This window comes from Macrobrachium nipponense, chromosome 1, assembly GCF_015104395.2.
Source record: "Macrobrachium nipponense isolate FS-2020 chromosome 1, ASM1510439v2, whole genome shotgun sequence".
Taxonomy (NCBI): Eukaryota; Metazoa; Arthropoda; class Malacostraca; order Decapoda; family Palaemonidae; genus Macrobrachium; species Macrobrachium nipponense.
The window spans coordinates 145,292,443-145,308,432 of record NC_087200.1 but is presented as its reverse complement, the minus strand read 5'-3'; the positions used below and the strand labels follow the sequence as shown (position 1 = coordinate 145,308,432).

The window sequence follows — 15,990 nt, the reverse complement described above, 5'->3', positions numbered from 1 at the left end:
ACCATAACCTTCTCTCTCTCTCTCTCTCTCTCTCTCTCTCTCTCTCTCTCTCTCTCTCTCTCTCTCTAAGGAACGGTCTCACAGGGACCAACCAGGCATCAGCAGAAGCCATAACTCAAAAGAGTCTGTTGCTGATTCCAGCCTCGAAGTAAACAAGATTTCACTTTCATGAAAAGGCTTCTGGCGAGGAAGCTCTGTTTATGCCTCCCCCACCCCTCATTCAGCCATGATCTCGTTGTCCCACGAAAAGGGCAGCCATGCCATTCGTAATGAAACTCATGAGGACGACAATGATGTCTGGAGGTGACGCTTAAAATACTCTTCAAAAGGTTGACGCAGAAAAGAGAGAATTAATGAATGAAATATTCTACAGGTCTAAAAATATATAATTTTGAAATAAAAAAAAATTACGTTAAATTGGCTTGAAAGTTATGCTCGGTGGATTCTTCAAAGGTCACCCCCCTACAAAAATGGAAGAATGAAGAGAGAGAGAGAGAGAGAGAGAGAGAGAGAGAGAGAGAGAGAGAGAGAGAGAGAGAGAGAGAGAGAGAATGTACGTCTCGTCTCTGTGCCTGTCGGAGAGTAAAATTTTCTTTTCAACCCATCCCACTGGCAAACGCATTAAAAAGTTAATCTTGACCTCATCTCAGGATGTCCCGTATTTCTGAACCTGGTCTGACGTCCTCTCTCAGGAAGCCTTAGGAACATCGGAATACGAAAGGACACGTGGAGGACACTTGAGGAGAAAAATACCACGGCCGAGGAGCCCTTACAACTGCTGGTTCATGACTGAAAGAATACAAAACTTAAATACTCAATGACTTTTCAACAGCGCGCATCTCACTTACCAATTACGGCTCACATTTGATGGACAAACGTTCGATCCCCGTCCGAACGAATGAGGAAAGGAACGGTAAGAGATGTTATCTTAAAACGCCCGCATTCCTCACCAAAGAAGCGAATTAAACACTGGTGGTCTGTCGACTGTTGTTGGCCGCAGCTAGGGATTGTAAGGAAGGAATACAGCGGGGGAAAAACATGTGATCAGTGCTCTTGACGTCTACCGAGAAAAAACTTCAATTGAAAAACGACGATCAAGTTTGAGAATTCCTTTCCTGCCTTTGTTCTCCTGAATTTTGCAGCTTTCCTGATTTGAAGAGAGAGAGAGAGAGTCTATCATTCCCACGACCATGAATGCATGCTTTTCCTTTGTCTTTCTTTCTTCGGGCCTGGGCTAGAAACAGAAATTGAGTTGCTCGTCTTGCTGACTTATATAATGAAAGAGCCATTCTCATGCCATCTCTAAGACGAGATAGAAAAATCTAATAATTAAAATTATGTTATGAACCTTCAAACGCTACTTGAAGCCTTCTACCATGTTAATATTACTGAACCTCTTATAAACTGACGAACACTTGTCATTTAACATAAGACCTACCTAAGACACACAGAGAGAGAAAGAGAGAGAGAGAGAGAGGAGACCGGTTTTTGGGAGAACCTGAAAGCAACTCATTCAAGAATGGGAGGTGAAGGCACTTATTTATTCATGAAACAGCTCTAAAGACTCCCGGACGCCGTTCATTCACCACCAGCACACAACACGGGCCACGGGGAGATTCCAGCCAAGTCCTGGAACCACCCGCTCTCTCTCTCTCTCTCTCTCTCTCTCTCTCTCTCTCTCTCTCTCTCTCTCTCTTTCCATACACTATATGCATACATACTTCGTACATGTATATATGTATATTTATATGTATTTATATATATAATACATATATATAATGTATTCATACACATATTTCAAATACATCCCTCTCTTTAACTGCAATTAATTTGAAACAACAGCATCTCTTGGAGTCATTTTCCTCTTTTCCTTGTGCATCTGTCTTTCAGACTCCCTTCAAGCAATTATTCCTTTGCCTTCTACCTATCTTTCTCTCAATACACTGCATTTTGTTTATGAATTTCCTCAAGTTCTTAAGAGTCCTCCCCTCCCCCTTCTCTCTATTTCATTCCATGTTCACTAATTTCGGTGTTGTGCATCAACTACATATGTTTACCGCCAGTGTTATTCTATTATAATGGTTGTTAAAAAATAGCAATATCTTAAACTAGGAAAACCAATTGTAAACACTGGAAACATTCTTTTAGTATATTCTCTCTCTCTCTACTTCCTTGTTCAAGAATTTCCGTGTTAACAGCAACTAAGAGCATGACGCCCAATGCTATTATCTGCATCGTTGGAAGGGGCGAGGTCCGGACCCCTGTACTACGTATATTCAACCTTTTTCCTGGGTCATACTTTCAAAAAAACCGAGGGCGCTCTCAAGGGGAAAATTGAATAGAAGAACCGGCGACAAAATGGTCGAGCAAGTGATTCGACATGACACGCATTTTTATCGCTATTAATGATTCTACTATTCATATCTCTATTAGCAAACGGATCGGGCGGAATGCGAAACATACGTATTTCTGCTATTCAGATTACGCATAAAACACTGTACGATACATAAACAAAAATGTCAGTATAGCTGGACACGACCCTACGTGCGAAATCGTCTCGTTTCCCATTTTCATATTGAATATTTTTCATTTCTACTTTTTAGGAAATCAGTAAAGTTAAAGATTAAAAAAAGTCATACGACAAATTATGGCTACAAAATGCAATCACGTCGATATATATATATATATATATATATATATATATATATAATATATATATATTATATATATATACACACATACACACGACACACAATATATATACATATATATCAAATATATAGTATCTTAATGACAGATGCGCTTTATTAATATGTTTGCCCATCGACATATTATATTACAACTGTTAAATCTTATATTATAATTTATTATTGAAAGTCTCATTCCTCATTTTCTATATTTTAAACTTCCTTACACAAATTGTTTTATGATTAATTCTAGTACAGTCTATCCAACGGTAATCAGCCTCTCTGTTTCCACCAAGGAAGGAAGGAGAGAGAGAGCCTTACAGACCTTACATCTTGTTCGGGTTGCCCCAGGTCCCTCAGTGTGAGGCACCTCTAATGTCTACCAGAGAATTGCTAATGCATCTTCCGGTATATTTTGCATCTTCCAATCTAGGATGGTCTGGGATGCAGCTTAGATATTTGTCGAACTTATCCTAAATACATCTACGCTCACTCCTGATATATTCCTCAGATAAGCTGGCAACGCATTGAATAGACGCTGCATTGTCGATGCTGGTGCGTAGTGGATTAATGTCCTGTGTGCTTTCCTTAGTTTTCCTGGTATAGTGCACTATTAATCTACCTCTGCTTGCTCTTTCTGATATTTTTAGCTCCATGATGTTTTCGGCAACTTCCTCTATCTGTTTTCCATGCCTGTATTATCATGTAGCGTTCTCTTCGCCTTTCTAGACTATATCATTTTAAAACTGTAGTCTTTCCCAGTAGTCAAGATCCTTAACTTCTTCTATACTTGCTGTAAAAGACCTTTGTACACTCTCTATTTGTGCAATATCCTTTTGGTAGTGTGGGTACCATATCATATTGCAATATTCAAGTGGACTACGAACATACGTTTTATAAAGCATAATCATGTGTTCAGTTTTCTTGTTTTGAAGTGCCGTAACAACATTCCCATTTTTGCTTTGCATTTCACCAATAGAATTGCTATTTGATCATTGCATAACATGTTCCTATTCAACATCAAACCACCAAGGTCTTTAACTGCTTCCTTATTAGTGATTGTCTCGTTATTAGGTCCCCTACATGCATATAGCTTTCCTTCTCTATCTCCATAATTTATTGATTCAAATTTATCAGAGTTAAATACTATCCTATTTACCTCTGCCCATTCATATACTTTGTTAAGGTCTCTTTGTAGCGAGTTCCTAGTTTCATCACAAGCAATTTCTCTACTTAATCTTGTGTCATCGGCGAAACTACTCACTACCGAGTCCTTAACATTACTTTCTATGTCTCCAATCATAATAACAAACAGCAATACAGCTAACACCGTACCTTGTGGCACACCGGATATTACCTTAGCTTCATCCGATTCCTCATCATTTGCAATAACTATCTGTTTTCTGTTGTGTAAAAATTCTTTTATCCATCTTCCTACTTTGTCCACTATATTATGTTTCCTAATTTTCTTCCCTAATATATTATGGTCTACCTTGTCAAAAGCTTTTGCAAAGTCTGGATAAACCACATCTGTTTCTTTTCCGTTTATCATATTTTTTATATGTTCTCACAGTGGACTAACAGTTGGGTTTGTGTACTTTTTCCGGGTACAAAACCATGTTGTCCTAAATTAAACAAATTATTTTTTTCATTAAATGTTTCATGATATTTTTCTTCATTACCCTTTCATACACTTTCATAATTTGTGATGTTAGACTCACAGGCCCATAATTGCTTGCCTCTAGTCTTGATCCACATTTGAAAGTAGGGGTAATATATGCTAATTTATGTTCATCATAAATCTTGCCTGTATCTACACTTTGCCTTAATAATATTGCAAGGGGCTTTCCGATAGAATGAACTATTTTCTTTAACAAAATAGCACAGACACCATCAGGCCCAACTGCTGATCCATTTTTAATTTAATTAATAGCCTGCACAATACCGGCTTCATTAATATCTAGTCTGAAAAATATTCACTATTTTCATCCTTTATTTCTGTATCATTATCTTCGATTATCAATTTCTAAGGGGTAAATTCTTTTTTCTTCTTATATTTCTTTCTGCTAATATGTTGCATATTTCCTTTTATTCATTCGTTAATCTCCCTTCATTTCTTAGAGGGCCTATTTCTATTCTTTTATTCATCTTTTTCGCATATGAGTACAATAGTTTGGGGTTTTGCTTGATATTTATTAGGGTTTTTTCTTCCAAGACCCGTTTTTTATTTTTTGTTGATTGTATAATCTTTTGTTCTGCATTTTCTATCTTATTTTCTAGTTCCATCATTTTCCATGCATTCTTTTCTTTTCCAAGACCTTTCTTCCACTTTCTGATTTTCTGGAACAAGATCCTTCTGTCTCTTGGTATGCATGACTGATGTTTACTTTTCTTCTTCGGTATATATTTATCCACTATTTTCTCTAATATTTTATATAATATATCTGTATTTACCTGTATATCATCACTTATGAATATGTTATCCCAATCTTTGTTTAATTCTTCATTTATTTCTGACCATTTTATATTTTTACAGTAGAAGTTGTATTTTCCATATCCTTCCCACTTTTTCATCTCTTGCTTATCTCTGTTTTCACTTACTTTGGAATGGACTGTTAATTCTATGACATTATGGTCTGAATACTCTCATTATAAACTATTATTTCTTTAACATAATTCACCTCGTTCACAAATGCTAGGTCTAAAGTATTTTCCTTTATTGTTGGCAGGTGATTTATTTGTTGAATGTTGTATTCTAGTAGCATATCTAATAGCTTTTCGAATTGCCTCTTATTTTCTGCACTACTATTACTCTCTTTTTTATATGTTTAAATACAACCACAATCTCCTATTCGTTCTTTCCAATCTACGAAAGGAAAGTTAAAGTCTCCGGATAGGAGAATAGTCCAGTCTTTGTGATTTCTACGTAATTATATCATCCAATTTTTCTATTATTGTGTCAAACTCTTTAGTATTAGGGCGTCTATATGTTACTATGTTCATTAATTTTTCAGATTCAAATTCTACCGCTATTAGTTCACATTCTGAGTTATTATATTTCTCATATATTTTTCCTTGTTTTATGTCTTTCCCATATATCGCGGTTCCCCCGAGAGAGAGAGAGAGAGAGAGAGAGAGAGAGAGAGAGAGAGAGAGAGAGGAGAGAGAGAGTTACGGCCATACTTATTATCGCCAACGCTACCGGGAGGTGCTTGTCACGAACACCGGAAATAAAAGTCACGATTTATAAGTATTTTATTTTTTTCAAATGTTAAGAAGTGGTAGCTGGTCACTATTAAGTTAAAACAATGACCTTTCTTATTTCCTGTAACGTTAATAACATGAAATAGAAGTGAATAGCAAATGGTAGACAATTACACTGACTTTATTAATCCAAGGAGAGAAAATCTATTCAGACGGAAAATAAATATAAGTATAATTGAAGTTCCCATGAAATAGAAAGAAAAAAGAAATACGAAAGTGGACATGAACCAAGAATAAACGAAATGTCAACATAATTCAAAGGAAGTATATACTATTTAATAACATAGATTAAAAAAAAAACACTTCCGAGGAACACGGGAACAGGAAAATACGAGTTTCTAAGTACGGCTGCCTTAGTAATCACTATTTGTAGTAGCGAGAATGGCATAGCACTCGGGTACAGCTACCTCTATCAAAATTTCGAGTCCTGGCCAGTGGAGAAAGTTTCTAAATTCATTTCCACCCCGTAAATGAGTTTCATATATTTCGGAATCCGGAAAACGGCCGAAGCTTAGTCATTCCAGGAAACGAGTAGTTTGATCGCTCTAGTACTACAATTGAACGCTCGGCGTGTTGTGTCCTTCAGAAAAGTCGCGCTGGTGGGGTTTTATCGGCTGCCAAAATGGCGACCAAAACTCAATCTTTCGACGTCCGGTAGCGCGTCGAATTGTGACGCTGGAAGTCTGCACCAAATACGTTGGTACAGTAACTCTGCTGGAAACATCAATGACATGCAGCCAGTAATAAATTCAATTGATTAATTGAATATAGAATTTAGGCCAAAGGCCAAGCGCTGGCATCTAGAAGGTCGTTCAGCGCTGAAACGGAAACTGACAATGAAAGGTTTGAAAGGTGTAACAGGAAGGAAACCTCGCAGTTGCACTATGATTCAGGAAAGTAAGATGGAAGAAAGAGAATAATCTGGCCTTTTTCCATCTGCAAACCCAACGAAATGATGTGACACTGAGCGAAGCTTTAAAAAATCCTTTGAAGAGCACAGCTGCACACGTTGGTTCAATACGCTACTATTAGTGACCAAAATCTTTAGTTTACCAATAGCAGGTTTAAAACATTGTCACTTGTACAGGTAGCCTATCGCGTGTATACTCATAATGCTGATAATGATATCAATAAGTGACTTTACCTGATACTGGGTGGCTTCAAGTAAAGACAAAACAGTTGTCACTACCAAGTTCACCTGTTCAATCGAAGATAACCTAAATATGAAATCTAATTATAGTCTGAAAAAATACAAAATGGCAATAATAACAACACTACTAATACTAACAGCCAGCCATTGTGTGAATATTATTTACATCATTCTCAACATGTAGAAAAATGTGGTCAAATACTGCTTCTTCAGTTACGTAAAATAGTCGTGGGTGCACTACGTAGGTAGGTAGGTAGACCTCCCTGCGAGAAACTGTCAAAGTAGGTGCTGTCTGTCCATTGAAAGCTCTACAGATGTACATTTGCAAAGTTCGAATGTTATGGATCTCTTTACGTCTCTCTTTCCCCCCAATGTTTCTTTAATACTTGCTGATGAAAACCTTGACCTCCGAGAGGTAATAAACTCTTCCAGGTGGGATTCGAACCGACGTTTATCACAAGACGCAGAGCAGATGTAGGAACCTAACCTTGACTTTCCAGGGCACCGAAAACCAAACGAGAAAGGACGAGGTCAAGCGATCCAGGGAAGCAGAGGCAGAGTCCTCCAATTTCTCCAGTGCCAGATGGAGGCCACTCAACTCCATCATGTCGGTGAACACACTGACTTTCAATTTTACTCAAATGCGAACGATCTGCAGGGAATCCCTCAACAGTGACGTTAAGTAAACAGAAAATCAAAGGAAAAAAGGAAAGCTCCGAAAAATTCAATATCAAGATCAAATTTAAACTCGAATTGAAAGCCAGGATGACTTGGCTTCCCCGTGAAATCTGTTGGAAGTGGAAGCCACACTTACGGAACATTCATATATCTGCGAGGCTACGTCATGCTGGCAAGATAAACTAGTATTAAAAAAAAATGCACAGACTCATTCCGGACCAATATATCACAAATCCTCAGCATCATTTTGAATCCCTATCGTCTGAGGATGTTTACAGGATGCAGAAAAAATATCCGAGGCAGACGAAGTTTCTAGCGAAAACCATGACATGGCATTCAGGATGTTTTCAAGTTCACGTATAAAGATGCTAATGTCGAACCTCAAAGAGACTTTCCTCTCCTTGGTTGGTTGGTTGGTTGGTGGGCAGAGTCCACAGCGACCTACCCGGCCTCTTATTCTTCATCATATTATCACTTAAAACTCACAATTGCGCAAGAACCCGTGCTGGCATAAGGCTGGTTTAATCTATATGCCAACCAATATATTATGTTCTCAGCAGTTTTGACACAAATACGGTTCACTTCGGAAAGAGGGGATGGGGTGACGGACGAACGAACGCACACAGTAAATATATGTTGAAATTTGTGAATATGTAGAGACAGCTTTGTCCTGTAAACATAACTCAAAGCTGGTACTGTATAAGCATGACAGAGCACGTATATACATACGGAATCGAGTGTGGAACTGTTTTGTCAAAGGGTTGACAAATAGCACTGTATGTCTGAAATTTAATCAATCAGATATTCACAGAGACATAAAAGCATAATGTTGGACTCCCTCTGATGACATCATAATGTCTATCTAGCAGAAGGTAAAAACCAGAAGTAACAATTTAAAGTGGAAAAATTAAACCAAGTGTCCTGAAATTTGTCTCAATTGAGAAAATTGGTGGAAACCATACCGAAAACTGCCTACTTAAGCCAGAGTGTATATAAAAGACAGGTGAAAGTATGCACATGCAATCAAGTATTTGCTTTATTACATTCCATTAATCGCTCATTTTTCACTAAAATAATATTATGATTATTTTACTGTCCAATGAAAGAATATGTATATAATATATATATATATATAATATATATAGTATATATATAATATCTATATATATATATATATGATTATATATATATATTATATTATATATATGTGTGTGTGTGTGTGTGTGTGTGTGTGTGTGTGTGTGTGTGTGTGTGCGTGTTATTATAGTAAAAACCTATCGTGTTCACCAGGTTCTTTAAAACGCAATAAAAGATGGGGAATGAGAAAATTCGGCAGCAACTGAGGCAAAGGAGGAAGGAGCAAAGCAAAGCAAAGCAAAGCAAAGCAAAGACGACCCTAAAACCAAATTATTTCTATTCACAAAATGTACAACTTTCCTAACAAGTCACTCAATTCCTTTCTTACTCTTATAAAACGAAGACTTCGTTAATGAAATCTGATAACCAACAGCCAAGTCAAAAACAATCTTATTATAATATATAACAAGCGTTACAGGAGAACTACTTTGAGTCAATACATTATAGTCAAAATAAAATACTACATTGCATAAGACGGCTTAAACAAGAATAAGTAGTCAAGAGTCAGTAAATCGAAAGTTAAAAAAAAATAATTAAAAAACCATAATCATAAAAATTTAAACTTAATGAGAATTACATTTTAAAGGGATCTCAAAAGAAGTAAAATTTATACCAAACAACAATTACAATTATAACAGGCAACACGACAAACAATTTACAGTATCAGAACCTCTCAAAATCATGACACGCGGCGAAAACAGGCCCAAAAACCTATAATATCGATAAACAAAGCAGGTTACCACAACATAACCAAAATGCCACGAAAAGGGAGTCTCTCCTGAGCACAACAAACATTCACAGAAAGAGAACTAAAACAAAAACCTTAGGTTCGAAGACCTTCTGCAATAAATAGTGCAGGACATTCCGAGGACTCGGGAAAAACGTGACACAGCAGGTAAACAAATGAGATCCCCTGCAAATACGTACACAGCCGGAGCTGTGCATGCAACTGCACACAATGCTGCAAACCAGGAGCCGTGATTCTCTTGCAGCAGTCAAAGCTGCTTCCCCAGACAAAGCTGGCTCTGCTGAACAAGATACTCCTGCTCCGCCCTGCTGGTCCAGTCCCGAAACACATTGCCCTTACGGACTCCTGCTTCTGCTACAAAGGTCCCCCATGCTGCTTAATACTGATCAGGTCTCCATGCCTTTACTGCCATGACTAAGTAAGTCCCCCCATGCTGCTTAGGACTGAACAGGTCTCCATGCTATGCATTACTGACTGACTGTGGTCAGACACGAGTCTGAGCCTTCGGTCGTCACTTCACCTGCACCAGAAAACAACCATCCCGATCGTCCCAGCAAAGAAAACACAATAAATAAGAAGGAAACAACTCTTACAATTGTAATACAGATGATAGTAGATTTATATCCAAAGAATTCTAATTATATAAATGCAGATGCCCAAGCTAGGGGCAAAGTACTAATATAATCATAATTTTTTTTTCAAAGTAATTCCAAAGGTATGGTAAAGTCGATATCACAGGGTACACGCTTATATATATATATATATATATATATATATATATATATATATATATATATATATGTGTGTGTGTGTGTGTGTGTGTGTGTGTGTTTATATATATATATATATATATATATAATATTATATATATATATATATATGTATATATATATATATATATATATATATATATATATTATAAATATATATATGATATATATATATATATATTATATATATATATATGTATATATATGAACTGACTTACGTAGCCGAAGATCAGTGGGAATGAGTATACCGCTATGCAGAACGCATTAGTGGAAATTATACACCGCACTAATAAGGTTATCTGTAAGCGTGATGGGTGTTTTTGAAAATGAAGTCATGATGGTTAATATTCATATTGTTTGCCGACAAAAAAGAGGCGTCATATCATTAAGAATGGAATGTTCGTGAACTTATGTCATCAGTGTCTGAGGACTGTCGTATGTGAGAGAGCTGGGGAAAATCGAAAATCAATGGAATTCAATCAATGTTCCATATATAATAGTATGTATAATATATATATATATATATATATATATATATATATTATAATATATATGTGATATATTATATATATATATATATAGTATATATATATATATACATACTATATATATATGGAACATTGATTGAATTCCATTGATTTTCGATTTTCCCAGCTCTCTCACATACGACAGTCCTCAGACACTGATGACATAAGTTCACGAACATTCCATTCTTAATGATATGACGCCTCCTTTTGTCGGCAAACAATATGATATAACCCTATCATGACTTCATTTTTCAAAACACCCATCACACTTACAGATAACGTCATTAGTGCGGTATATAATTCCACTAATGCGTTCTGCATAGCAGTATACTCATTCACACTGATCTTCGGCTACGTGAGTCAGTTCAACGCTTCTAACGAAGAGAGACCACCTTAAAAGCAAGTGATGGTTAAAGCCAATTCTACAGCGCTACGCAGCTACATCTAAGCGACCGCTTCCCGACTAATCTCTCCTTGACAGATTGGCATCACGGCTCTAATGCTCGGGATGTGTTCCTTTCACGACGCCAGATTACATAATCAAATCACTCCATCAAGGTGGCGTTCCTTTCATTCCATTCTCACTTGACTCGCCTCTTGGGTAGAAATGATTTGTTTCGATGTTCAGAAAATGTAGATTATGCCGTCATCCACACGATTCATTCAAGATGGACAGGACTTTCCCATAATTTATCCTTTACTTTACATAACAAATAAGCTATTAAATGACGCAACGTATTTGTGTACATCAAAACTAAAAACTCACAGCGTATAATTTACTTAAGATTGAATTTTATAGCATAACTATACCCGTCTGTTAACATAGAACACGAAAAAAGACAAAAGATAAAAACAGGAGGTGGACTTACAGAGCACTCCTAGGCCTCAGTCGCTTCTCAAATCTATAAGGGCGGAAGCCCGACAAACATCCCGACGAAGATATGGGAAGGATAACCTATTCACCCGACTTTTCCAGCAGAGAGGAAATAAAACAATGAAATGATATTCACCGTTTTGATGACTTCTTTACGTAGCTATTTTCGAAGTGCAACACACACGCCTCAGCATTACCTGGAAATATAAAATTCATACATCAGCAAATACTCAGTAGACAAATCTTTTTTACTGAAAATAAGTCTAATAATATTTTATATTGACGTCTCTTCCACAGCTACAAATAAAAACAGCAACATATGCAATTGGAATAAATCACGTTGTCTGCAAATCGGAACTTCCTATTTGAGAATAGTGCGTTTTTTAGTATTATTAATTACCATTGGCCATCAGAACTCTTGGGGAAAGGCTGCCAGTCCCATGCTTTCTCTTTGTAACCTGACGGCGATGCGACTCACAACATTCTAGAAACTATATACTACTAGCACTCGGGAATCGAACCCAGGAACCTCTGCTGGTGAGGCCAGCATTCGACCACGGAACCACACGGTGTTGATCGAAACTCAAAAGATAAAAAGACCTGAGAAATATTCAATACACTATTTACGAGGAACGCAAAAGGTACCAGACAGTTACCTCAGCTAGAGACAAAAAGTTATATACCTATATATATATATATAATATATATATATATATATATATATATATATATATATCTATTTATATATATATATATATATATATAATATATATATATATATATTTATTTATATATATAATATATATATATATATATATATATATATATATATATATATATTTTTATATATATATATATATATATATATTCATGACCGAATGACTTAGCAATCAGGGAGGTCTTTCGGAGACCTTTTACGACCTGAATTCTCAACATCGTCAGCATTCCAGTTGTAGTAGTTTTCAGTACTTTGGTATCGGAACGTTTAGGAACACTCGCCTTATTTGAAATAATGACTAATTCGTCTTTAACCTTATTGTCTTTCCTATTAGCACTCTTACTGGCTAAACTAAGGCATAATTAAGATATGCGAAATTGATGACAGTTCTTACATGGCCGATTAACTTTAAAATGACAATCTTCGGCATTATGCGAAGATAAACCACATTTATACTAGCCCCCAACAAATTCAAGTTTCTCACACTTACTTCTGCATCGGCGTATTTGGTACCGACACTCAGTTTATGGTCATTCGGAATGACAATATCATAAGTACACAGTGGACATTTAATTTGCACTGGTGCTCAACGACTTTGAAGAATCTCTGGAAGGAACCGAGACTAATACTGCATTTGACAATTGTTTAACCAAATTTACTTTCGCTTTCTCAAACAGGTTGGACTGAAGTTCAATAAATATATTGTTTGTTTCAAATAGGTTGCTCAAAATATCTTTCAAAGATGGTTTCGACTTGTTTGCAATAGGGACAGGCTGACTTTTAAATCCATCACACAGGATTTTCCAAACAAAGTACTAAACATACAAATCACCATTTATTTCTAATGGTCGAACCTGTTCCTCCCAGACGCGGGCTCCACTTACCCACAGATAACCAACCATCCATAGCATTAGCATCAAGATTAGTTACACAAATCCATTAATTCCCGAGGATTGTTGACGAAGCTCATCACTCAACGCTTCGTTGAGTAGTTTTGGAGCCGATTCATAAATCAAATCATTCAATATCTTTCCAGACCCTCTCGTCTCTTTTCAGAGAAAAGAACATTTCCCAAACGAGGAAAGGGCGTTTTTTTATTTATTTATTTTTTTTTTAGAAAGAAGACCTTCAAGAGAAGCAATAAACTTATGATAAGCTAAGGGCCTTCCATCAAATGAGGCAATTCTATGCTGGGCAGCGATATTTCAAGATAAGAATGATGAACTTCTTCCAGTCTGGAAGGAGAAGGAAGTGTCGCTGCCACAGACTTTGACAAGGGAGTCATTTCCCTAAAGAACTGTTCATTGAAGCCTCACTGACGCCGTCCAAGTCCTTATCGTCGTCAATTTCCCCTGTTGGTAACACTGAACCGAACTCCAAAGTCTAGAATGAAGCATCGGGATAATTTAACTCCGTTAAGAGATCGTCTACCTTGTAAAGATAGTGTTCACATATAATAATATTCAGAGCACCTTACTCAATACTCTTTCATTTCAAGTCTTCGTTACACTCTCTCTTTCCACTTCGGATGCTAACCAACACTTGACAGCCATCATCAGACTCCCTTAAAGACACGAGCAACGATTCTTGAGTAGGATCAAGATTCTCTAACTCATCATTGAAAAAGACTTTCAGCAATAAAATTCCAAATTTGCCAAAAATACGATGTAATTCAGCTACCACCACTATATAGTAGACAATCAGGGAAACAACGATATGAACAACACTGGATCAAATTGGCTGTCACGTTAAACCAAATACCTCGAGAAAACCGCAAGAGGGAGAATTCGGGTGTTGGTTTCATTTTATATTTCTTTGATTTCTCACATTTTCTTACAAATTGGCTCTCGTCCGGGGAAGAATGATTGGAGAGGCCTTTGTGTTGGGCGCCATTCGCTCAAATTATTGCATGGTAATAATTAACGGATGGAAAAACTAATTACGAGGTTAAGAGAAAATAGAATAAAACTAAAATCCCTTTAATTAAAAAAAAATGTAGTTGGCAGATCTAGGTAATAACTCCCCGTCAGGTATTTCTTTGGAAATGATAGTTTCCAATAGTATTTGGGTTTCTTATTAAGAATTTACCGTTATTTTTTGGGAGTCGACTGTCATTAATCCCCAGGGGCCAGTATTAAACACGGCGAAATACATTGGACGCCCCAATCCCTAGTGGACTTCGTATTCGCGGGAGCGTTCCTTGCAGTCCGTGGGGAGTTGTGCCTAGAATGACCCTGTAGTTTTCAGCCTCTACTTTTATCGAAAATGTCTCGAGAGCTCCACGATGACAGCTCTCGACCTTTCTCACTCCGAGGATTAATCCTGCTACCTCGCTCCAAGGTTCCACCCTTTCAGCGAGATCAACTTATGTTAGGCCGCCAACAGCAGCAGAACCTTAGAACTGTGGTGGCTGTCTTCCTCCACCATGAATGCTCCTTTGTAAGGACGACATTCGGCCGAATGTTCGCCCTTCCCTTGTCAAAATCTGTATAGCCATATGTCCTCTCTTTTCTTCCAGGAACTAAAATGTAGAGCATTTTCCGCCCTTTCTTTTGATGTATACATGTCGGGAATCCGTTCCCTCTATGTAAAATTATTAATGTATTTTCGTCTGCGAAGAAACACATTCACAGCGGAAGCTCTGTCCCCTTTTTGTTTATGTTGTTGTTGTTGTTGTTGATTAAGCTGGCTTTATGCCAGCACGGGCTCTTGCTCACGGAGCAGCCCGTAGGAGATGTTTGTTAGTGCGTGCGTGACGGACACTACTCTTCCGTCCGCACGCCGCATTATGTACAGCCTCATTTGCCGAAGAAATTCCTACGGGCTGCTCTTGAGCAAGATCCCGTGCTGGCATAAAGCCAGCTTAATCTTCAACAACAACCTAATAAAATGAGTTCGCTCGCTCTCCTCGTATTGCTCAGACCTCACACCTTCAATTCAGACGCCAAACAACTTGCCTATTTCCTCATGTTTAATTTTGTACACCTTACGAACATCAGTGGCTTGCAAAGGCGTCCGTTCAGCCGCATCAACACATCGGTACCTCCGGGAAACAATCCAACCAACCAGAAATAAGATATTGATCACCCGACTTGTCAAATAAAATCTTTCAAGTTTCTCGTAACAGTAACAGTCTTGTGTCGAGCGACGGAGGACGTCTTGGTTGAGAGTGATGATGGTGGTGGTTCTATGGTACCGTGGTAGCTACTTTGGTACCGAGTTACAGAAGCTTCTTCCACTTCCATGTCAGGTTTGACGTCTGTCAACTAATGACGTGTCATAGACCTTGTAGAAGTCCATGTATGTATGAGTGTCAATTCTCTCTCTCTCTCTCTCTCTCTCTCTCTCTCTCTCTCTCTCTCTCTCTCTCTCTCAACTAAACGATCATCTAATGCAAATGAATGTCAATTTCAAGATCGCATCTCAAACACCATGAG

The 15,990-nt window shown here is 37.4% G+C and overlaps 1 protein-coding gene across 7 annotated transcripts in view; it reads right to left on the bottom strand.

The window, feature by feature from the left end:
- The window catches only part of LOC135219717 (uncharacterized), a 192,264-nt gene that overhangs the window by 63,728 nt on the left and 112,546 nt on the right, over positions 1–15,990 (bottom strand). For 4 of the 7 annotated variants that reach the window (XM_064256710.1, XM_064256709.1, XM_064256708.1 and 1 more), the window contains exon 1: positions 7,589–7,720. The exons of 1 other annotated variant lie outside the window; for it this stretch is intronic. In XM_064256710.1, the coding sequence (XP_064112780.1) occupies positions 7,589–7,708 (120 nt within the window). In that variant the 5' untranslated portion in view covers positions 7,709–7,720. Of the gene's footprint in view, positions 1–7,588; positions 7,721–11,830; positions 12,033–15,990 lie in introns of those variants that run through there. 2 more of the 7 variants (XM_064256715.1, XM_064256714.1) reach the window with 2 other exon arrangements.